Source organism: Colletes latitarsis, chromosome 8 (assembly GCF_051014445.1).
Source record: "Colletes latitarsis isolate SP2378_abdomen chromosome 8, iyColLati1, whole genome shotgun sequence".
Lineage (NCBI taxonomy): Eukaryota > Metazoa > Arthropoda > Insecta > Hymenoptera > Colletidae > Colletes > Colletes latitarsis.
The window spans coordinates 29,628,899-29,653,121 of NC_135141.1; the positions used below are offsets into that span (position 1 = coordinate 29,628,899).

A 24,223-nucleotide genomic window follows, 5' to 3' on the forward strand; every position below is an offset into this window, starting at 1 on the left:
TCGATTATAGGCACCACCAGTGCACAGACTCAGCTTATTATTACTACAAATTAGAACAAGCTGGTGTTTCATTATTCTATGAGTGTACACAGTGATCGATAAAAAAATAATCGTGTCCTCCCAATAAATTACATAATTTGTTTCCCGATTGAAACTTCAAAATATGGTGCACAAAAATTAATCGGTGTAATTGCATTATTTTGTTTGTTTTCGATAGTCGTAATAAAACTTATGGCAGGACTAGGTACACTTCGAGGGACGTGTGACATTCATCGAGGGGGAGAGAAAAGATTTAACCCCTCAGGGACGGGATTAACCCCTTAAAAGATCAACCCCTCGGGGACGGATGCCGGAACATTTCCATTAACATACTCTTTTTCTGGTTTGGACGATATCTGAATAATCCTGTCGATGTAACTTAAAAAAGGAATAGCAAATCTCATTCTGCTCGTCGATCTGGAAATATGTTAACAATTCGAATACAGATAAAGGGGTCGATACAAGGGGAACACGATTAATAAGTAGAAGTAAATATATGTATACATACAGGTGTAAATAGTGGGGATGTAAGTAGAAGAGTGCTGGAACGTACTATTATACAAATAAACGAACCAAAAGTTATTGCGATTCGTGACGGGTAAGAGTGGGGTAAATTAGGTTGGTACACTTCCATATAATTGTTCTGTGCGTGAATCTCAGAAAATGGTGGAGACAACTGGTTATTCCGGAGATCGGATATATGTACAATTTTTATATACTCTGTGAGGACTCGTTGAAAAGAGAAAATAGACGTAAAAATTTGGTGCACCGATCAAGGAGCCAGCTGGTCCGAATCTACATGGTTCGAAAACTACGTAGAATCCGTCGAAACGAGGAGGATACGAATAAATAATCGTTCTAATCGAAAAATTAAGGGAGGAAGACTGGAATCTGGTTATCGTTGCGATACCTGTAGGTGGAAACCAGGTCTTCATATTGGTGATTGAAAGATACCGTTTCATAGAAAACTGTAACATGTAACGTATGCAATGAAATCAATAAGAATTATTCTTCTCTCCGCGTGTAATACGATTAATTGAAAAAAAAAAATATATGTAAAACAGATCGCAGTAATCTTATGCCTCGTCCATACTGATGTATTTTAAAGTGCTCCGTCCCCAGAGGGTTAACAAACGTGATCCGAATATCAACGTGTTCAAAGGCTGCAAACTTTTGCTATCGAGTAAAAGAAATTTTCAAGATCGTTTCTACGACAGCCAAGTCCTTTAACTTTCAGAAAACTCTCAGCCTCTCGCATTAAGCTCGACTCGAACACGGTTTAAAGCTCTCAAATTTGGAACACTACCCCTCGAACTCTACCGTTATAGTTCCAATACGTCCCAAACGCGATTTTCAGAATAATTTAAACGGTTCAGAAGGAGACGGCGTACCTGGTGAGGTGTCGGCTGTTCTCATGAACGGCCATCTCGGAACTCTTAAACTCGTTCAGCTCCTTCCTAATGGCTGCCTTGTCCTTGGGAGTCAATCGTGTCCAAGGCTTGTCAGCCCTTCTATCGTATTCGTGGGCCTGCGTGACTTCAATGTAGTCATTGAACCTGATAATCTACGGACGAAAACAAAACGTTATCTCGTTCTTTAGTTTCGATATTCGTCGGCTCGAGGCAAGGTTCCGGTTTGTCGAACGATACAAACTATTTAATATTTCTAAAAATATTTAAGGCCCACATTTTAACAGGCTGCAACATCGTTAAGCCTTCGAATATCCTTCGAACCAGAATCTTGTCGCAATATGGCGTCGAACGCACCTTTTTCTCCTTGAGCTCTTCGACGGTAGGTCGGAAGCTGAGTTTCCGCAGCAGGTATCGCTTCTTCTCCTCCTTCTGTTTCTTCTCCTCGGCGGGGCTTTGCTCTGCAAACACGTCATGGATCGTTTCGTACAACCCCAACAGCGCTCCAATTATTTTATCGCGGTTCGCGCGTAAAAAGAAACGATTACTCGACGCCATTTACGCGACACTCGACTTACTCATGCAACAAAAGCTTACTTTTCAAGATATTTCGCTCCTCCAGTTCCTCCTGGGTCGGCCGCATGCTCAGCCGCCTGCAACAACAATGCCACGTGAATCAGCGTCGACCTATCGATCATAATCCGCTTTCGTCCAGCTCGAACGGCCAAGGGACGGTGTAAAACCCGCGCGCGGAGGTAAACAAATGATTTATCGCGGTCAACTGTTTGTCTCGTGATCCGATGTATCTCCTTTAAAGAGAACAGTCGCGTAGGACGCTTGGAATCGAACGATTCGGAAAGAAATACTCTTATCTATTCCTTTGAAAGTGTATTATTTTGGCGTCACACGCGTATTATCAGCGTGAAAATATTTTAAGATCGTTCGAGGGAAATAAAATGCGTATAATAGCTCAGAGACAAATTTTTAATAAAAATCACTCAACAATGAACAAATAAAAATTGTTCGATCGATCTAAGCACCACCAATAGATCGTTGGTCTTTCATTGGGTTTGCATTGTTTCAATAAAATTCTTATAAAAGGAGTTGAACAAATATTTTTCTGACGGTTCAATCGTGCAGAGCGGCTCGTTTTTACCTCTGACGATAGAAACAAATTTGCAAAATTGAAAATGGCCGCCTCTGTGAGGTCCCTGAAGAAAGATGGCGGCGCCAAGGACGCTCGGAAACGGCGAGTCCATTCACGAGCGTTGGTCATGATCGCGTCGGAATTCGCAGACGACCAGATGGGGAAACAAATCCACGCTTTCTCGGTAGATCGCTAAATTTAGGAGCCGGCCACGGTTTCTACGGTGCGTCGTCGGTGCATCGATTCTCGTGAATGTAACGCGCCGAGCTTGCAATCGATAGCGCGAATAGTTCAGGCTCTTGCGTTTCTATGGCCAGCAACGTTGCTATTCACGGCCACGCGAGATACGGCGAGATTCAGCGGACGCTTGAATGCTCGCCATGAATGGCGGCCCCGGTGTTCCTTTGAATAACGCCCGGCACGCTTTTCTCCATCGTTTTCCCGATTTTATTTCAGGGACGCTAAGGACGTTTGGCTCTAATAACGCGCGAGTTCCCTTTTTCCCGCGGAGATTTTATTTTAATTTGTAGATGCACGTGAGACCATTTGACGCCATACTTGAAGACGCGAGAGTCTCCAAAGACGAGACTGGCGATACAAAATAGTCGATTCTGTCTTTTGGGTACACGTTGATGCAAGACCGACGATTTAATTTTATTTCGCGAAACTAAGTAGCAATTAAATAGAGGTTTCATGTTTCTGGACTATTCAGGCGATTGAGTCAACTGTCAGTGATGAATCATCGATGGATTTGATTTATTATTGTTAGACCAGCGACCTGGGGATCATTGATGCGAGATACGAAAAAATACTGTGGTTTTAATACATTACTGTATCTATTTTTACTACCAAGGGAACGCTGCTGTCAGACGCCAATTTTGATGAATCATTGCAGAAATATTCAATAGTCCAGGAGAAAAAACTATGTTTCGTTTCTGTAATGTTTTAAGGGAACATCGTCCCTTTCATCGTCATTTCATTTCCCTCGAGGTTAATCCTCAATTTTACATAAATGCATTACTATACAAAGAATACCAGCAGAGTTTCAGAACCAACAATACGCAAATAAATATTTTCAATTTCTAGAAATGTATAATGAACTTTATCCTGTTCATATTCATAATAAAATATGACCCGATTCGGGAGTTTTACGGAGGATTCTCTGGATTGCAAAATATCCTTTGTCGGTCTCTTTTGTTGGTCCTGTTACCCTGAGGTGAAAACGCAGGAAAGATGGAGAATCTTTTCACCTGATGAGCTTGGCACCAATTGCCTCCTTCGTTTCCTGCCTCTCATTGTCCGATTGCAGCTGAAGGATGTTCCTGTTGATGAGCTCCTGCCTGTCCGGCCTCAGGGAGAGCTTCAGCGACAACGACTCCTTGCGCGCGATCTTCGCTGCCAACCGGCCTGTAATTAAACAAACAATCAGACCACTGGTCACGGACTCGCGTATCCGCGTCTTGCTTCGTCTAAGATCTACTACCACTTTCTATTTCGGCTGGAAACTTTTTCTCAACATATCAAATCTCTGAAACGCTGCACACCCGAAACAAAAATAAAATTACGACCTTAAATACGATCGATATAGTAATAGAAGCACTAATTTGGGCACCAGTACGCTTCAGAGCACGGTGAGAAAACATTTCCTTCCGGTGAAACTATTAAATATTACTGACCACAGAGCTGATCCATGACCCTACTTTGTTACTTGAGAATTTTTCGAACGACCGCAGTAACTAAAGAGTAAAATCGTCGCGAAGAATAAATACCAACAGTCGTTGTTGAGAACACACGTCGTGTGTTTTCGAACGATCGTATCGAACACCACTACACGCTCGCGTTTTGATCTCTTGACTACTACAATAGGAGACGCTATTATCGACAACCGAGGCACGCAATAATCTCTCGTCGAAGCGTTTTATTCTATTTTAAGAACGATTCGTACGTAATTTACCATCGACGAGCGAGGAGCAACTGTTGCTGCGACGCAATGGCGGCTCTCGTTTGGAGGGCTCGATCGAGGCACAGGCGATCGACAGGGTCGTCGCGGTCCAGATCGACAGCATGGTGTCATCGCTCTGTTCACTTCTCGCGACGATCACCAATGCACCTGATCCCACGCCCGAACGCCCACGCGGAACAGTTTTATTTCGATCCTCGTTCCGCGATTTTTAATCGAACTCGCCGTCGAGCACTTTTGCGGCGCGATTTTCCCCAAACGTCGACGCGGCGATCTTTTTATTTCGGATCTCGTATTTCGAATTCGAGCGCGGTGGATCGAGACGCCGAACGGTTCGCGGAAAACCGAAGCAAAACAACGGCCAGAAGCACACTGAGCCACTTGCCAGCTATCTTCGGGGATTAATATAACCTTCGAGGTGTTTGCGTGATCTCGCGCCTGTCTGCGTGAATAAACGTATCTCGTCGCGAGTATAATTAGTACGGTCCACGAACGCTGATTCTGAGGCCTCTTGGCAAACCTATCTTCGACGGTCCCTTCGCGCCTCGAGTTCCCACTCGAAGGACCTGTCGATCTCACGAATCTCACCCCGAGGGATGCTTGAAATATTGTTTTATGCAAAATAATGCAAAACGTTATTTTTCATCGGGAAATAATTATTGCGCGAAAAATTGCATTAGGGTCGAGAGGGTCGGTACAAAAGGAATCCTCTAAAAAGCAATTAGGGAAAATCATTAACGCGCCCTCGAATCGGCGGGATTAATCGTCGAGTAGCCGACGTTACGTCGCGAAAGAACAATGGGGTGGGGGAAGAAATTCCAATTAGAAACGGCGACAGTCCCGTATATCGTTCATGTAATTCGTTCCGTAGGAAAGAAACTGGAAGAAAAATGACGCTGGCCGATTGTATCCGTTCATATTATATTTCTCGTTAAATCCGCCAGCCTTGAAGGCGGCTTCGTTTCGAAAAGCTTTTACCGCCGACGCGAAACGACGTCCGAGCGAATCCTCGTCCCGATATTTCTAGCCGAGCGACTTACGATAATGAAAAACAAAATACCGTCGAAGCGGCAGAATTATCGGCATTCTCGTGAAAGTTTAAACATTTCCCGTGTTTAATACCCGAACGTTGGAAATAGCTTCGAGAAATAGTGAAATTTGGACGTTGTTCGTTTTCATAATTGTTAACAATTCGTGCCTCGAGTTCCCGAGAAGTGGAGATTTGCAAGAGCAGAGATTTACGTTTAAATATTCGATTAAACGATCACGATTACGGTTGAACCTGTTTCTCAAAATACTCGCGAACGTATTGTGTTTCCGTGTTCGATTCCTCGTTCGAATACTTGTTACGCGATGATAATTGGGAATATAATTAAGGTTAATTAGGTAACGTTTCAGGGGAAACTGAATATTACGGTTTAATTTTCTACAATTACGTCAAATTAAATGTTACATATTGCATCTCGTGTTTTAAATGAAACTACAATTCTGTCGTCCTAATCGAGTTAGAATATAAGGGATAACTACGAGTTTTCTCGTCGAAATAATTATCGAGTGAGTTTAAGAAGGTTTTGAAAATTTACATTTGAGACTGGTGTACTTTTCTTTTAAGCTAGGCGAAAGACGATGATAAAATCGAAGTGGCGATGGTACTTACTTTTCTCGTCGTCGTAGTCGTCCCTGTAAAGTACCTGTCCGTCTCCCGAGTCGCCATCGACGTCCTCCCTAATCACGTACGGCCTCGCGTTCTCCTTGTTCTCCAAAGTGCTAGGCAGGGCGAAGCCGAATCTCACCGGTCGACTGCTGAAATAAGTGCCGGAGAAAAACGAGTGCACGTTAGAACGATTCTTTGCTTCGTATCGGGGCAAAATCACTCGGCGATTAGGCGACAAATACCGCGAGGAGCTACAAATAAAGAGAATCGATGCGACGCGAGACACGTTTACGTCAGAAATTTGCATCGATTCCATTGAATCAAGATTTATCACGACTGGTTTAAAGTTTATCGAGACATTGTTAAATCAAGCGTTACTTCTAACTCGCCGTCTGGCTTTCATCGACCCAGTTGATTTTGTTCCGATTATGGCAGCCAGAACCTCCGAGATCCAGAAATCCGGGACAATATTGAAATTACAATTTTTTTATTTATTTCCGTAAAAAGTTGTACGATTTTTCTCGTCGTAGTATCAGAAACCGAGATTCGCTGGTTTAGCTCTTTCCTGGATCCCGGACAGCCCCGATAGTAACGTTTGGTCGACGCTACACGAATCAATGTTCTACTCTACGATGTTCCAAGTACGAGATGCATATGGAGGGGATGAAACAACGCCAGTGACAGGGAGGGGAGGGGGTGGAGAATTGGAGAATGCACAGTGTGACGTCGATGAAGATAACAGAAGCAACTTGCTGGGCTCTGAAACGGACACCGACGTCGTCCGTTTCGAAACGCGTTATCAACGACGTCGACGCAGATAACTGTTCCCTTCGCGACGCCTATTCTTTTCCATTCGCGTCGACGTACGCCGCCGATCGTTGTTTTTTCCCTTCCTTCTCTATTTTTAATTCCGTTCCGGCGGAATGGACGATCGTTTCGAATCAGAAACCGTTGACAATCGTTCAATTATTCAACCCTCTCTCCCTCTTGATAGCATTTCGTTAACTGGATTGTTTTTTGGCACGCGTGTTTACGGCTATATTCTTTTTCATCGATGGGTTATTTTGATTCATCGTGGATAGAATATTTGAACGATTTTTTAAACTCGATCGAAACACATAAAACACCAATATTTTAAGAACAGTTCAACGAGTATTTACAAGTACAAAGGGCTGAGACAAAGTAGTAGACACTCATAAAATACAGAAATTGAGACGATCACGCAAAAGGATTAATCGAGTATCGTAATAAAAACGTGACGAAATTACCACAAAAGAGAAAGAAATGTTTCGTGCATGGGTTCGTTGGAAATGTTTAAAATTTCGAGACGTTGCACGATCGTACATTCCATCGAACATTAAGATAAAAAAAGAATGAGAAAAAACTTGCCTTCCCCGAATAGTTGCAATTTTAAAAAGATCCTCGTAGCGTGTACTCGGAATCGACGAGCTCGAAAGCGTCGAAGTCGCGGCGATAAAACACGGAGATACGAGAAAACGATTAGAAGATAAAAGAAAAAAAAAAAAAGGGTGGAAGGAAAAAGTGAACGCCAGGGGGTCCCTGACGCGTCGGGACGAAGATCGAGATCCTCGTTCTCGTCGATCGATGGTTCGAGGCTCTCGGACGCGCGAGGAACTTGATAATGGAACGTGTGAAGCGTAGGCGACAGTTTACAATGGGTTTCCCTAAGGTTTTCTCATGCTTAAGGTCGCAAGTTTACCATGCTAACGGCGCTCGTGATGCTGACACACAGAGAGACGAAAAAATAGTGAAAAAAAAAGGAGAAGACGAAAGATCGATAACAGGGTGATAAAGTGAAACGGAAAAATAAAGACAGTGAAAGGTAAAAGGGGCAGAGAGACCAGAAACAGAAACGTTTGTTAGTTCTCTGCGATCAACCGCCGTGGATAAGACAAATATTTATAATATTATACATATATGTTTAGATATTATATATATACGCTATCTTTTATATACACAATATCGGTTCGTACATGCTTAGTTAGACCAATGTCCAATTACCATATTCTCATCCTAGGCCTCAACGGTGGCCTTCTGGTTAAGCATAAGAAAAATACGATATTTTACTAGTGACTGATACATGTTAATGGACGATACTTTTTGCGTGGGTGTCGCCTCATACCCCGGAGCATCGTTCTCGATTCCTTCGATATTGAGTTTCGCTCGACTGTTGGTTTCGTTGCTTTTCGGGACTGGAACAGAATCTCTCTGACACACTGAATCTGTTGGGTTATTCGCTGTGCACGCGGTACCGAAATAACAAAAATGACACCCTCCGAATTAAACATTATTTCCTTTGTCTAACAGATCGATGGTATACGACATTTATAAAATTCACACGACTAAAACGGACGTGAAATAAATCTACTTAACGCGTTAATTACTTCGATAAATGGATATTCGGTTAGAAACCCCATTTTAATTAAAATTCCATTTAACATTACACGCTCTCGACGCGCTTCGATATGGTTACGAATAGAATTTAAATTAAGGTGCTTTCTGGATACAAATTTCCACCCTTTCGGGCTCACTGATTGGGAAAAACCAATTTAGTAATTTCCTATAATTGCAGACCGAGTAACTTCCCCAAAATATCACAGATTTCAACTTCAGTTTCAACACAGTACTTCGAAGTATCAAACCAGTCAGTCCAATGACACTCGCTCGAGAGGAGAACCGAAACGAGCGTCCGCTTGAATAAAAATGATCGATAGAACTCGAGACAGAATGCAGGAGCCCGTGATAAACGCGATGCGTGAAAGAAATGACAAGGCCGGAAGGTGAAGAACGATGTTCCAGACGAGTCGGGACACTCCAGGGTTTCGAGACGTTTCCATTAAAGTCAACGATAATTAAACGGGCAGCCAGTCGACGCTGACCCCCGAACCTTTTATCGTCGACTGGTTAAAAACGTCTGAGAGGCTCTCAGGGGCGTTTAAACGAAAACAGAACAGTTCGAACACGCCATCGAACCTTGAAGTAGGCCCGAATTTCCCGAACGAAAGACTCGTGGGGTTCGAATCCCGAAAAAAAGAAATTCATTCGCGGCATTCGTTACGATTACACGACACGGTAAAGAAAATTAGGTACGAATTTTCCGGTCGAGTCTTTCGATTGGGTTTCATCGTAGAGTTGCTTGGATTAGAACTAACTTGAAGGAGGCTTGCAGCTCTTGGCGCAGGGTCAACGGCCTGTTCTCCTGCGTGGGCGTGTTCTGTGGCGTCCCAGGACCACTTCCGGAACCCCTCTTCTTCAGCACGCTTTTCAGCGGCACCGCGTGAAACTTAGGCTCCTTGGCGGGAATCTCCTCGACCCTCGACGTGTCGATGGTCGGATCCGGCTGGGACATCCTGACCACGTACACGTTGTCTTCGTCATCCCCGTCGAAGTCTTCCTCGTCTTCTGAAAAATATTCGTTCGGTTGCAGACACGATCATTTCATTCTCTGAATGGATAAACCGGTTGTTAACTGTCACGATTAAAGAAATTCTGATGTACATTGCTTGACAATAATTCCAATAAATACACGACGAATAACAAGGATAAGAAAGCAGGTTTACTTTGTTATTATTCTCAATATCGTTCTCCTATTCTTGGTGCAACCACATAAACGAAAGATGTAAATTATAGAATGGATAGATTGATAGTTAAGTGTCGTAATTAAAGAAATTTTGATGTCCATTGCATGACAATAATTCCAATAAATAGACGAATAACAAGAATAAGAAAGCAGGTTTAGTTTGTTATTATTCTCAATATCGTTCTCCTATTCTTGGTGCAACCACATAAACGAAAGATGTAAATTATAGAATGGATAGATTGATAGTTAAGTGTCGTAATTGAAGAAATTCTGATGTCCATTGCATGACAATAATTACAATAAAGAGACGACGAATAACAAGAAGAAGAAAGCAGGTTTATTTTGTTATTATTCTGGTGGAGGATTCGTAAGTTTAAAAAATTGAAGAAAATGGATACGTACCTTCGTCCTCGTAATCCGAGGATAAGGGATTCCGTGTTTGCCGCTGTTTGGCCAACAACAGAGTAGGACTCGAAGAGCTGAACATCGGCGGGGGCGGAATCGGGCCGATCTCGCTCAATGGAATCGGCGGTTCCGGAAGTTCCGACAGCATCATCGTGTTCTGAGACGGCAAGGGGAAGCACCATTCGATTACTTGTTGGTTTTCGCCGCTCTGTTCCAGAACCCCCTTGTCCACTGGAAACAAACCGAAAGGACCACGTAAATATCGAAGAAAAAACGTATACTATACAGGGTGCTCGGCCAGCCCTGGGAAAAATTTTAATGGGAGATTCTAGAGGCCAAAATAAGACGAAAATCAAGAATACCAATTTGTTAATGGTGGCTTCGTTAAGAAGTTATTAACGTTTAAAGTTCCGCCAATACTGAATTTTTTTTCTCGAAAGTGGGTAGGATTTCGGGGGTAGGTCTATTCACCAAAAATGATTGTAATAAACCCCTGCAATTAAAAATAATTTTTTTAGAACGATCTGAAATTATTTAATTTTGTCGAAAAATTTCACACCTTCTCGAATTTTTTTCTAGGAAATGGGTAGGATTTCGGGGGTATGTCTATTCACAAAAAATGATTGTATTTGACCCCCGTAACTAAAAATAATTTTTTTGGAACGATTTGAAATTTTTTTTTTCGTCGAAAAATTTAGGCACCGTCGATTTTTCTTAAAAAGTCGTTTTTGATTTCTAGTAATTTTGTTTGACACCCTACAGAAAAGTTGTCTAATACTTTTTTGTAGGTACCCATGAGCTCTACTTCAGAAAAAAGTTTCATTGAAATATATTCACAATTGTGAGAGTTATGGCTGGTTGAAAATTGGATCATTTTTATGGGGTTTTTCTAATATTACGAGGTCAAGGAACAATCTTTCGAATATTTTTATGATTTATACATATTCTCCATCAAAATACGCGTAGTTTGCTTTTTTAAACATTAAAATCGTCCAATCCGTTCAGAAGTTATGACGTTTTAAAGATTCGACTGAAAATTCGGGCAGACATTTCTGGCCTCACATTAGATTTTCGGTAAAGAATTTTTTCCTCGAAAATGCGTAGGATTTCGGGGGTATGACTGTTGACCAAAAATGCTTGCAATTGACCCCCGTAACTAAAAATATTTTTTTTAGAACGATTTGAAATTTTTTAATTTTGGCCTCTAGAATCCCCCATTAAAAGTTTTCCCAGGAGTGGCGGGAAACACCCTGTATAAAACTGAGAAACACGAAAAACATAAAATGATTTATTTTCTCCGAAACCAACGAAGGTACTTCGATCATATTATTTTTATGCAATAAATTTATCTTTTCGTGTTCATGATCGATAAAAAGCAATTTTTACCTAAGACACGACTCTGTTTTTCATTTGAACGACACAACCTCGTAAGTTTATTTGCAAAAATAGTGGTACGACGTTATTTCTGTAGACAAAAGTAAATTTACCATTTTGCATTTAGATGGACGCGCCTTAAACAAAATACGGAGCTCGAGTTGAAGAATTTACGATCTGCGGTTGAACGCGACGGAGGAAGTATTTTTGCCCAAGGAATTGAAATTGTTCTCTTGCACCCCCCCCCCCCCACCCCTGGGTGCAATATACACCGTCGTCCATAAGTCATCGGACACTTGGTCGAAAAATGCAAACAAAATACGCGTACAATTTTTCTGAATCGATCTTATCGCCCTAAATTATTTTTGCAAACGACAAATTTACAAATATTAGTTTTTCCGACGATCAACTATCCAATAGTTATTTTTTCTGGGACGGTTCGTTTTCGAGAAAATCAATTTCGAAGATTCCATCGTGCGCGCAACTCGCTATGGCTTCGCTAACGAGTCTGCCCATTGCTCGCTATTTCTACTCGTGTTTGAATTGCAAACACGCCCGTGCTATTTGTTTAAATCGGTTACAACGAGGTAGAAGGTAGCGACGAGTTCGACGAAGTACAGATAGCGCCGTGGCTCCGCGAACGGTTGCAAAAGTAGAAACAGCGAGCAATGGACAGACACGAACACGTTAACCAAGTCGTACCGAATTGCTCGTATCCCAGGCGGATTTCCAGAATCAATTTTCTCGAAAATACAGCCACGTACGACGAAACGTTATCGCCCGTGTTCGACGTATATTTGCACGCTGAACTGGGAACGCCTTAGGTAGGATATAACATTTTTAAAACGATCGAGAACTTCTTTTTAATAAGGTTCCAGTCACTCTAAAATATAACAAATCTACACTAATTAAACTGGTAACCTCGCATAGAGATTATTGAATAAATATTAGGATTTCTCTATATATTTATCTATAGAAACATTAACGATCAATTACTCGCGAAACTTCGTGATCCGATAATACACGCAAAACTGTTGGTTCGCGAAGTTAACTTGCCTCCAGGTCCAATGAAAACAATGGAACTTTGTATCGCAGAAGGTGGTAGCTAGAGCACGTATTAGGTGTTTCATAATAACACGATTATTATTACGTCAAAGAATTACATCACGAGTTAATAAGGGACCTAACTAAGGGAAGTGTCGTATAACAAAAAATTCATAAATGCTTCGTTAAGAAGTTATGACAAAAATATGAAGCGTGATGTTTTTTTTCACTCACTCATTTCAATATCCCGAGTCTCAACCGAGCTTCACGATTCACATTTTTGTTGCAACTTCTTAACAAAGCATTTATGCTATTAAGACGGTTACTACCTTGACGCGAGGCCGCAAGAATGTAATGCTTCGAAAATGTCACAACCCAGGTGGGACGGTGTTATTCATAGACACACGGAGGACTACGGGCCGTAAAAGAAACGCGTGCCAATCGTTTCGGGAAACATGATTCATCCGGCAGCATGGCTGACGGGAAGCTTGGCAAGTATGCATAGCGTTTTTCCGTGACGAATTACGAAATTCCGCTCTGGAAGTTCATACCGCGGACGGATTCCCTCGTGACGCGCGCGCTTTCGCCCTCCTTTTTTTTTTTGTCCACCCCCGCGAGTTTCTTTTTCATCGCGTCGCGGAGTATCATTTCCGTCGCGGTTCATTTGTCACGAGACGCCCGATCCACGGGCAAAGAATAATAAACGAACGCCGCCGCGACACACGGGATTGCGTAACGCCGTAATATTTTCGCGATGATGCAGAGATTCCACCTAGAGATCGAGAATTCCGTTTTTAAATTGAAATTCCTTCCCCCCCGCCCCGGCGTTCGCGGGCAGGTTTATTACGTTTATTCGCGTATATTATTGTTGCACGTTGTACACTTCGAACTTTCAACTTGCTTCTGATGCGTGGTACAATTATAGACTTGTGTTTGACGGCGATTCAAGTGAAATAAATACTGTAAGTAATTTCGATTCGAAATTTTCAATGCCTTGTCCGTTAAATACATACTTCTTCATGTGTATATCGCGAAGGGAACGAATTTTTATCGGTTCGTTCATAGGTTTATTTATGATATTCAACACTAGAATTATCAAAGTGGTCAAAATGACCCATAATTTCTAATAACACTTGTCAACAAAATTCACTCGATTTATAAGAGAGTGAATAAACATTTCCATTGCACGATACATTTATTCAAGTATCTATCGTTTCAATTTCTTTGGTACAAATAAACACGCTATAATTGTCGGTAGTTCTAGTGTCGAAGAAACATATGTTCCATTCATAATTTAATCACCAATAAAAGTAAACAGAGACGAGTTTGGACCAACGGCGAATATTTCTTGCAAAATTTGATGGAAATAAGCGTCTGAGGGGAATTTCGAACGACCTACGACCAGGTGACACCAAACCGCGAACGGTCCAAAATTTCAGTAGAAGAAACTTGGAGAATAGTTCGGGCGAATCGCTGGGATTCCTCGCGTTCCCGGACGTCGAACGGTCCGTCGAACAGCGAACCAATTTTCAACTCATCGAGACTGCTGAAATCGATCGTGGAACCACTTATCGCTACCGCCGACTCCTTCGCCAGCAATCGAGACGCCGATCCGCGGCGGGATCTATAAATAAGAATTTATATTTCCGGGAGACTCGGACCGTAAATTTCGAGCGAGGTCCCCTCGACGGGGCACCGTGAAAAGACGTTTCGCTTGGGATCGCGATTATGGATATTTCTTGCACCCACGCGCGATACTTTGAAATCCAAAGATTTGGAGTATTTATTATTTGGCGTTAAACATTTCAAATTTAGTTAAAAAGCGATTGTCGACGCTAGATCGATTGCATATAGTTGGAATGCAATTTTCTTTTCAATCGCGTAAACATAATTGGATCGTCCTTATCGCAAAAGTCATCGATTTTCGATCGAACAAGTGGATTTCATCGTACAAGAGCTCGTTTGGTCTTCCCATCGATGCAAAATTCCGAGCACGTTCTACGGTTCTACGGTCCAATTATTAATTTAGTGGTTTCCCTCATAACGAATAAAATGAAGCAAGATAAACGGACAGTCTCTCGAGATGCCCTGCAGCCAGACGAGATTCAGAAACAAAGAAAAGAAAGAAAGAAAGCTTCTAAATTTCTGTCGCGAAACCACGAAAGGCTGCATCCTCGCGAAGGAGCCTAGAGAAACGCGTTTCCAATTTCCGGATACTTTCGGATCGCGTTCTCCGAACGATGCAATTTCGTCGGGAGGGGAACAAACGAGGATCCAGGGGGATGAAAGGCCGACGAGGAGGGTCGTGGGCGATTAAAGCGAGAACTGGAGGGCAGCGGTGGCCTCGAAATTCCTTGCACTCGCGAAGAAACGCCCGAGGAGCGGCAACGAAAACCTGTTACGAACTTATTTCCACCCGTCGCGATGTCTTTCGCGCGTCACGAGTCTCCGGAACGGGCTCGGGGCTAAGTGCTCGCGACGAGGGTGACTATTTGCCCGAGGACCACGTCACCTTTGGCCCGGGACACGCTGGTCTCTGCCCCGAAACTCGGTTCTCCTTTATCGGCAGGGATTAATAAGGCCTCGTCGATCGATGACACGCCGCCTTTTAGCTCAGTTTGCTCAAGTTTCACGCTGTTAACTTGCTACTACGGTCGCCTGGAGTTGATTAACGCTCGCTCCGAGACTGACGACGGGTTGCAGCCCCGAGAATTACTTCGTATGCACCGTCCTCCCCTAACAGCGTTCTCCAATCTCGGCTCGCGATGCAGGCGCCTCGTATTTTTTAGACGCGGCTGTACCCCGGGAATTTATCGTATATCGATGATAAATATTTGGTCACAAAAATGGGGGATCGAAAATAGATGGGCGTAGAAACGTATTTAACCCTTGACGATCCAAAAATATTTCAAGTTTACTGATTATACATTTCTATTTCACGTATAGAATCGAAAGATATATTTCCAAAGTAACAGAGACGAGGAATTTTTAATAATAAAGTGTCATTAACCGTAAGGGGTTGATACAGCAAGTGTTATTCGAGCGTCACTGAACGAATAATTAAACAATTATGGTGTATTTATTTCTATCGCAGAAATTAAAACGATACACACTGAAAGAAATGTACAAATCAATGGAAGTAAATCTCCCATTGAAAATCACAGCAAACTTGTGAAAATTTGTGAAAATCCTTTTATTAGAAATTACGAAGAGGGAAAGTACACCAAGAATACATTGTAAACGTTCAATTGCTCCCTCGAGAACCATGCAAAGGATGCAACGGAGCCAACGCGATAAGAAAACTAAAGCTGGAGGAACTAAACATTCCGTGGAGTGGTGAAAATAAGTGAAAATGAAAATGTTTTTCTACGGTCAAAATCTGCAAGATACGCGTTCCAAGAGCGCGTTTCCTGATAGCGGTTCGCGTATACGTCGAAAGATTTTGTTGGAAAGTAAAGTCGAGACGGGCAGAGGGACAAGTCGAAGATAAAAGCGAACTTTGAAGTTTCGTGGGTAAACGGGAGTTTTAAAGGCGATTTTCGACGGGACGCGAAAGTTTATCGTTTCGCTGCTCTATCCCCCGGAGAAAATTTCCCGCGGAATCGACCGAAAACTTTCGGTTCTGGTTAGAAATGGAGATGCTGTTCCTTTTTATCGCGAGCGTTTTATTTAGCGAACTCTTCGCAGCCGGTTAACGAAACGCGACTTTCGATCATTCCGTATTTCACAATAATCGTCGTTGAAATTGCACAGAATATTTATGCATTTATGGGAAATTTTAATTCTCAAAATGCTACAGTAAAAGACAACCCTCTACAAAGCTCCCGTTTCATTAATTCTATTAACAAATATATGAATTTGCTTAAGGATCCGCAGACTGATAATCATAGATCACGAGATACGAATTAAACGGTGAATTTTAATAAATTTTTATCAATGTCACGGGCCTTAAAAAATTTGTCTTTCGTTCCGACGCGGGACAACATTGTTTGGTTATTGCGCGTCGATACGCGAGAATTTAATATCTGGCCGTGGGGGGGAAAAATAGGAGGCGTCGCGATATTAAATTGGCCGCAACTTTTCTGATAATAGTAATATCGATACCGTAGTTTCGCGCATAGCGCAGAGTTTTTTCGCCGTTCGACCTTTCGAACGATTTTTGTTCCCGATTTAGAAGTTATTATTTCAATCATAGCGCGACGGACGTAATCTGAAAAGCCGATAATCCGTATAAGCCCGGTTGTATTATTTTTACTACTTTCTCGCGTCGATACAGAGCGTTTCAGCGGAGGGATTACAACCGATCGTCTGTAATCTGTTGCGAGAGACGTACCAGCGACGATGCAAATGCCCCGAAAATTTGATTGTATCTCTCTGAATCGAAACATCGACGCGGGCGAATTTTATTTCACGTCTAAATTTTTAATCAACGAACCCCCGTACTATAAAGCGATTATAAAGTTACCATAAAGTAAACTATAAAGTTTCGTCGATGCGTTACTGTCGCAGGAACGTTGACAGCGTGAATTTTTCAAGGCAACGAACTTTCCATGCGATACGAAGTTTGTGCACAGGGGAGAAATTCGTGTTAAAAGTATGTTTTCATCGTCGATCTGCGTTAGGGATACATGCGAGAAAGAGCATAACAATAGACTCCTAAGTATGAAATTTAATAAATATCGATGGTCATAGACTACAGACAAATGTTTCTCTCACAATGCTAGTTTGGTGATCGAGGCGATTTTAATTTGCAAACTTTTTAATTTAAAAAATAATGTAGCAAAACCTACTGTTCCATACACACCTACAATCAGAATATAGTATTTATAAATTACCTATACACAAATTCGAGAACCGCTGGACTCTCAGATGAAACTCTCACATCGATGATTCATAAAATGAACACGAGATTCGTAAGTTGAAGAGATCCTTGAAAGACGACATTCAAAACTGGTGTCGAATTTCGCCTCCATTGTACGAAAGCTGAACACGTTCATTTTAAGAATCGTCCCATCATTCTTCCAGTTCGAAGACTACCACAACCCAGTAGTAAACGAACCAATAGCCAAATCCTAAGAGCGACAGTTCATTTCGAGAATCACTACTGCTCTCATTTATCCAAACAATGAAAATGCAAACCAAGTCTGCACGGTTCCTTCGTGCTTCACCGTCCCAGCCGCACACGTATCGAGCAGGCTATTTCCGTACGAAGATAACTCGAGATACCGCGGGGGTCAAAGGTCGAGATTCCCCGGTAGCGTTAAGCGTTATCGGCCGTCTACGGATCAAACTGTACTCACTGTCGAACAGCTTGAGTCTCCTGGCTACATCCCTGGATACCGTCCTGGATACCAGGTTGTACGGCCTACACGGCTTTTGCTGGTCCCCTGAATTCGGGGATTCGGCCGAGACCGGCACGCTGCCGGTCGTAGCCGTGCCCTGAGTCGCTTGCGGCTCACCGCCCGGCGATACCGCGCCATTTGCACTCTGTTCAGTCTTTTCCTTCTTCGGCTCTGCAACAGAAAAAAAAAAGATTCCAGACCGGTCAGAGCGGGGCGGTGAAAACGATCCGAGAATCGCGAGCGACCAGCTCCAGCCGATTCACTTCTCCCTTATTTTTACGCCATACCCCCCTATACTTTACTCGTTATTACATATACTCAAGACTTCTTCCCTCAAGGAGAGAATCTTCAGTTTCCACTGTCTAAAAACAGTCTAATAACGCGTATTAAAAATTCTAAAACTTTAGACGCGTGTAGTTCCGAAACTACTAGTGTTTTATTAATTATTAAGCCACTGTTGGCAGCGGCAAACCTTCCCCTTTAATGTGGTTTTTGGTTTCTGTCGATCCGACTTTCCGTTTTCGAGATATCGTAATTTATGTAAAAGATAATTTTTTTCAACTCGACTGTCTCACTGCCCGGCTCGCGTACAATAGCCTATTCACGCGTACTAAAAATACTAAAAGTTTAGACGCGTGCAGTTCCGAAACTACTAGTGTTTTATTAATTATTAAGCCACTGTTGGCAGCGGCAAACCTTCCCCTTTAATGTGGTTTTTGGTTTTTGTCGATCCGACTTTCCGTTTTCGAGATATCGTAATTTATGTAAAAGATAATTTTTTTCAATTCGACTGTCTCACTGCCCGGCTAGCGTACAATAGCCTATTCACGCGTATTAAAAATACTAAAAGTTTAGACGCGTGTAGTTCCGAAACTACTAGTGTTTTATTAATTATTAAGCCACTGTTGGCAGCGGCAAACCTTCCCCTTTAATGTGGTTTTTGGTTTTTGTCGATCCGACTTTCCGTTTTCGAGATATCGCAATTTATGTAAAAGTGAATTTTTCTTAATTCGACTATCGCTGTCTTCGTCTAACGCGCTCGGACCTCCTTGTCGCACGTTGACCCACTGACCGACTGACCGAATGACGTCACGTTTACTACTTACTACGGTCACGTGAGTTCATTCATGTCACGACGTAAACAAACGTAAACAGACCCTTCGGACTCACCCGATCGACTTGAAATTAAAATCGCTATATCTTCGGAACTAATAAAGCTATCGAGGCTCACGAACGCTCATTTTAAAGGGCATTTCATCCTCTATCCGACGACTATACCAGACACTATAATTTTTGATGTCTTCTATGTTTATTTTGAAATTTACTTTGACGCTACATACCTAAAGAAGTTTCAGCACTTCCTATTGATCATACGACTGATGTGGGATAAAACTGGACTATAAATTGTTTATTTAAATTTGTATGCAGGGTGTTTGAATAATTACTATGCCATTTTTTTCGTAAATAATTGTTTTCTCTGGAATTAACAACGGTATCGACTTGAAAGGAAATTTATCGTTGTTACGTTTTCTTCTTCGAAAGATATATATTCAAAGGCATCTAAGAGATGATTTTGTAAAATATCCTTGTGCATGTACTGATTCATGATGCCATTAATTCGGTGCAGCGAGGCAACACCAAATGCTGTTAGTCATTCTCAAAAAAACAGTATTTAAACTTCACAGTATGATTATTGATTCAGTTATGCTCTTTACTGCACGTTTCAACAAGCTTTGTTACTAAAAACATTACGACGCACAAGCGCATTACTTCCGATTAACCTCGTCGTGGCTGTGCTCGTTACGGTTTCTAGTTAAAAATCCCAGGATATTTGTTCCACGTCCACTTTGTCCGCGAGATTATCTCCGTAATATACACACGGAGGATATAAATTGTACGAGTTATTTGTCATCGCGAATACAAAACGGAAACGCATCTATCAATTTCCCGATTTCAGGCGCACTCCTCCCCGTCTCCATTATTTCATTATAATTATATTTTCATCGAGGGGTTGGAATAATAAATAACGGTACAATAAACAGAATCAACGAGTTAACAAGGAAATAATTCGTATTTCGGGGAAATGCAGGATTTAAAACTCGAGTAAATTTCGAATTTTAGTACAAAGCGACGATTATTTCACTAACCCAGTTGCTGAAAATCACCCTATACAGCGATTCGCGAGTATAAAAATAAATCGTGCGATCGCGTTGCCAGATGCGGGTCCAGATCGTTGACCATACGCCCCCGTGTCAAACTCTGTTTTCGTCATCCTTCATCGTTGGAGGATCGACGAACGTCACCCTGGGTGACTAACTCCTCTGTTTTTGAGCGAGGATAAACACGCCTTCGCGTTTCTTTCGACGTCCACGCGCCGAGAGACTGGCGGATTCCGCGTGGACCGAATTAACTTTTAAACAATGTACCGTTTTGGAACGGTATCTCGATCTTTTGACGAATTTAACAGAGATCGAGACGACGCGAGGATGCGTAATTTAAAATCGAAATCGAAATGGACGGTGACAGATCGCTCGAAATGAGATTTTCGTCGCCTCGTGATACACGCGACCTGGCCTTCTCCGTTCCACCAGGGGTTCCTCGACGTCCACTTGGAGAAGCGCCAATGGAATTCCGAAAGCTGCTCGTCGACGTGGCGTTACTAATAACGTCAACAATGTAGAAAGATCGAAGGTCGAGCGACTCGACAGCCTCCAAACGGGGCGAAATCGACATCGAAGATATTTTAGATGGGAAGCTGCGCGAGGCACGCGGAAGAATTTCCCCCGGAATTCCATAAAATATTGTCACGGCGCCAATAGCTCTATATTTCCCACCTTTCTACTCCACTTGTCCTTTAATTGTGATCTACCTTCGATAATTGGGGAATAATTCAATCCACCAGCGACTCATATCGATGCTAACACGAAATCTGAACTATTTTAATAAATCAAGACACTTATGACGACGAAAATTCATCTAATCAACATAGTTTTTCGAAACGACACAATTCGAGTGTCTAAAATAATTGCATGCTCTGTGTGCACCAAATGACTGCACTATTTAAATATAACCCGCACGTAACTTGCAATTCTACGATATTTTTGCAACAAACGAATGTTTCGAAATTTGGTGAAAAGCCCGTGCAGTCTCAAACACAAATTTAATAATTCCATACGCAGGTTTGCTTCCAACGTTTTTTGATTAAACACACAGACGGAATTAACGAGTTCTCACCTTCTCGAAAGTCACGTTTCCCGTCTATTTTTAAAATACAGCTGACCCTTCGCGTCATGATCGGTCGTGTCCCGTGCAACGAATTGAATCTATGATCGATCACTGTTTCGATCGCAGAGCTTGTCGCGCGATTGTCGCGAACGCGAGCGTCGTTCCGTGTACGCGGAAGGCACAAACAAGACTGTCGGTAACTAGAAACTCGCTGGCTGAAAATAGACGAGAAACGTTGGACGAATTGCGCGACGAACACCGACGACGACCTTCTCGACGCGCGTCCCTCGTTAGCCCAGATTCTTCATTGTCATTAGCTGTGGCCGAGACAATTCGACGCGAGTTCAACCATCCGTCGCGCGAATTTTATCCAATTTCCCGTAGAGAGATTATTTTCTATCTTTCGCGCAAGATAACGAGATCATTCCCATTCTGGTATTTATTTTTCGAAAAAATAGAACCACCGTGCGCGCCGCGTTTCGTCGACGATGAAATCTTTACGATCGATGCAGCACTGAAAATAACAGGTACCCAACCGTATTTCAAACTTCTGCTCGGGCTTAGTTTCAGTACTATTGTATATTTTCCACTGTTTTGTACTCCGATAAAACTGTCTTCGAGCGCCTGTAACATCATCATCCTCGAATATCCGACGAACAATTGTTTTCGAAACGTAAATATTGTGTTTGGCAAACCTACTGGTCTTCAGCAGTATATTATTCGAGTTGTCCGAGCGAACGATCGTATGTTTCTTTGTTAAAAGTAATCAATCTTCATTTTTCAGTCGCTAAATTTGTATAACATTAAATTTGCACGCTCGAAGGATCTACGTTTGAAAGCTTGCATACAATTTCTGAACGATTCGGGAATTCTTTGGTTATCCGGCCACCAGGGTTCAACGTTCCGTGGAAATGCGAAATTAGAGTTCGAATGATCGAATGATCCAGTGGCGATCGCGCGTAAATCTGTCGCGCGCGACGGAAATGATTCACGAACCGTAGCAAAGACGATGCAACAACTTTCGTTGCTAGTTGGACGCTGCACGAATGCCAGCTTCGATTCGCGTTTTCTATGCCAAGTGCAGGAACCTCTAGAATCGTGTGCATCGACGCACCCGCACGCATCTCTCGTGAGACGTCTCGATGACACGTGCCAAAAGCACACAAAGCGCTGTCACAGTTCCGCGAATAAGCTTCTGTTCGGACATTTGTCATAATCTGTTAAATGTACTTCTATCAGGAGAATAGTAACCATTCGACTGAAATTTAAATGGTGTGGAATTTAATTTAAATTTTGTATTTAAACATTTTTGCAGCGTACAGATCGCACAGGTTTTACGGAGGTTTTTTTTATAGATTGAAAGTACATATTATACCCTCGACATACTCGTGGGGTTCCATTAAAATCGAAGAGCTTCCTTGTTAAATTCTTTTTGTTCAAACATGCCATAGTGAAGGTTGTCTGGCGGATTATGTTCGTGACACGATAAATGAGATCGTTTAACGAGGTAAACGCGAAAGCTCGTTGCAAATTATTACTGTCGCTGCGGGGGTGGCTGAAAATACTAGAAAAATACTGGTGGCTCGTTATATTATTAACGACAGAAACATATTTTCCTGTTCGCGATAAATTCCATGAATAATCCGCGGTGAAAAATCCTGTCGATGCATTATTTAACAGCAATTCTTATAACACAATATCGAAAGGATAGATATTTCATATTTTTCCCCCACTTTTGACATTTCGAATATATTCATCGATCGACGTAGATTGGACCGTCTGCCGGATGTCGGCGTTTAACGCTTCGAAACGACCATGACGCGCTCGCTGAGGCATTTCGCGTATGTTCCACAGTTTCCATTAAAATTGTGATATCATCGAGCTATATAAGGTCCAAGGCGCGAAGCATGCACTGTACGAGCATGAAAGTATTTTTATTTTATCGACTAGACAAATACTCGAACATCAAGCATTTATTTACATACCTTGTATTATACAAGTATTATTAATTGCTCCGTGGAAACCAGTTGATCGATCAACTTGTCTTCGTCTCATTGTTCCAATATCATGATTCTCCACGTCAATTCTCTCTTCGTAATATCCAATTAAAGAAGATGAATCCTACCAAGACGAAAATCCCTTTAGATTGCTTCGTTTCGTACAAATGTACAGTATCTGTCCCACCCCAATTATTAACAGGACGTCGAGGAACTATTTTATCATATAATATTCTAGTAGATCCCTCCTTTTATTCCCGTTCTGTACTTCTCATTTTGTTCTCTTCGGTGAAAAAAAAAAATTTCAAATCGTTCTGAAAAAATTCTGTTTAGCTGCGGGGGTCAATTACAACCATTTTTGGTGAGTAGACATACCCCCGAAATTCTACGTACTTTCGAGAGAAAAATTCCTGACCGAAAATCTAATGCCTGACCATATATGATACTTTTCCCTGAAATTTCATGTGTATGTTTAAAGCGTCATAACTCACGAACGGATTGGAGGATTATTAATGTTTCGGAATGCAAACAACGCATATTTTAGTCAAGAATATGTAGAAATTCTAAAAATATTGGACAAGTTGTTCCTTGACCCCGCAAAGTGAGAAAAACCCCCATAAAAGTGGTTCACTTTTCAAACGGCCATAATTCCTACAATGGTGAATGTATTTATCATGTAATATTCTAGTAGTTCCCTCCTTTTAATCGTCGATTAGTTTGGGGAAGATCTCTGGTTCCGTAATTCTCATTTTGCTCTTTTGGAGGGAACGAACAGGAGCGTCTTGTGTTCTTCGCGAGGCAACTGTGACACGTGTCCGCCTGTTATGGATCGGAACACGTTCTCAGAACAATGGTCTCTTCTGTCTTTCGGCGGCACGCGCGAAATTGGAATCACCAGCCGCCATGCATGAGCTAACGGGCGTTATTTTCGGCCAAAGCGACGGCTGAAATTGAACAAAGGGCGCGATGTGAAATTGCGCCGAGTGGGATCGTTTATTTTGCAGATGGTGTTTAGAGACAGACGGA

General features: G+C 42.2%; 1 protein-coding gene across 14 annotated transcripts in view; it reads right to left on the minus strand.

The window, feature by feature from the left end:
* Nucleotides 1–24,223, minus strand: part of LOC143345011 (phosphatase and actin regulator 2) — a 275,992-nt gene that overhangs the window by 5,747 nt on the left and 246,022 nt on the right. For 6 of the 14 annotated variants that reach the window (XM_076771699.1, XM_076771700.1, XM_076771691.1 and 3 more), the window contains 9 exons: nt 17,934–18,146; nt 10,213–10,446; nt 9,383–9,632; nt 8,232–8,264; nt 6,213–6,358; nt 3,846–4,002; nt 2,046–2,101; nt 1,806–1,909; nt 1,431–1,603 (listed from right to left, as the gene is read on the minus strand). In XM_076771699.1, coding sequence (XP_076627814.1) covers nt 1,431–1,603; nt 1,806–1,909; nt 2,046–2,101; nt 3,846–4,002; nt 6,213–6,358; nt 8,232–8,264; nt 9,383–9,632; nt 10,213–10,446; nt 17,934–18,146 — 1,366 coding nt within the window. Of the gene's footprint in view, nt 1–949; nt 1,008–1,430; nt 1,604–1,805; nt 1,910–2,045; nt 2,102–3,845; nt 4,003–6,212; nt 6,359–8,231; nt 8,265–9,382; nt 9,633–10,212; nt 10,447–17,933; nt 18,147–24,223 lie in introns of all 14 variants that reach the window. The other 8 variants (XM_076771693.1, XM_076771702.1, XM_076771697.1 and 5 more) reach the window with 6 other exon arrangements.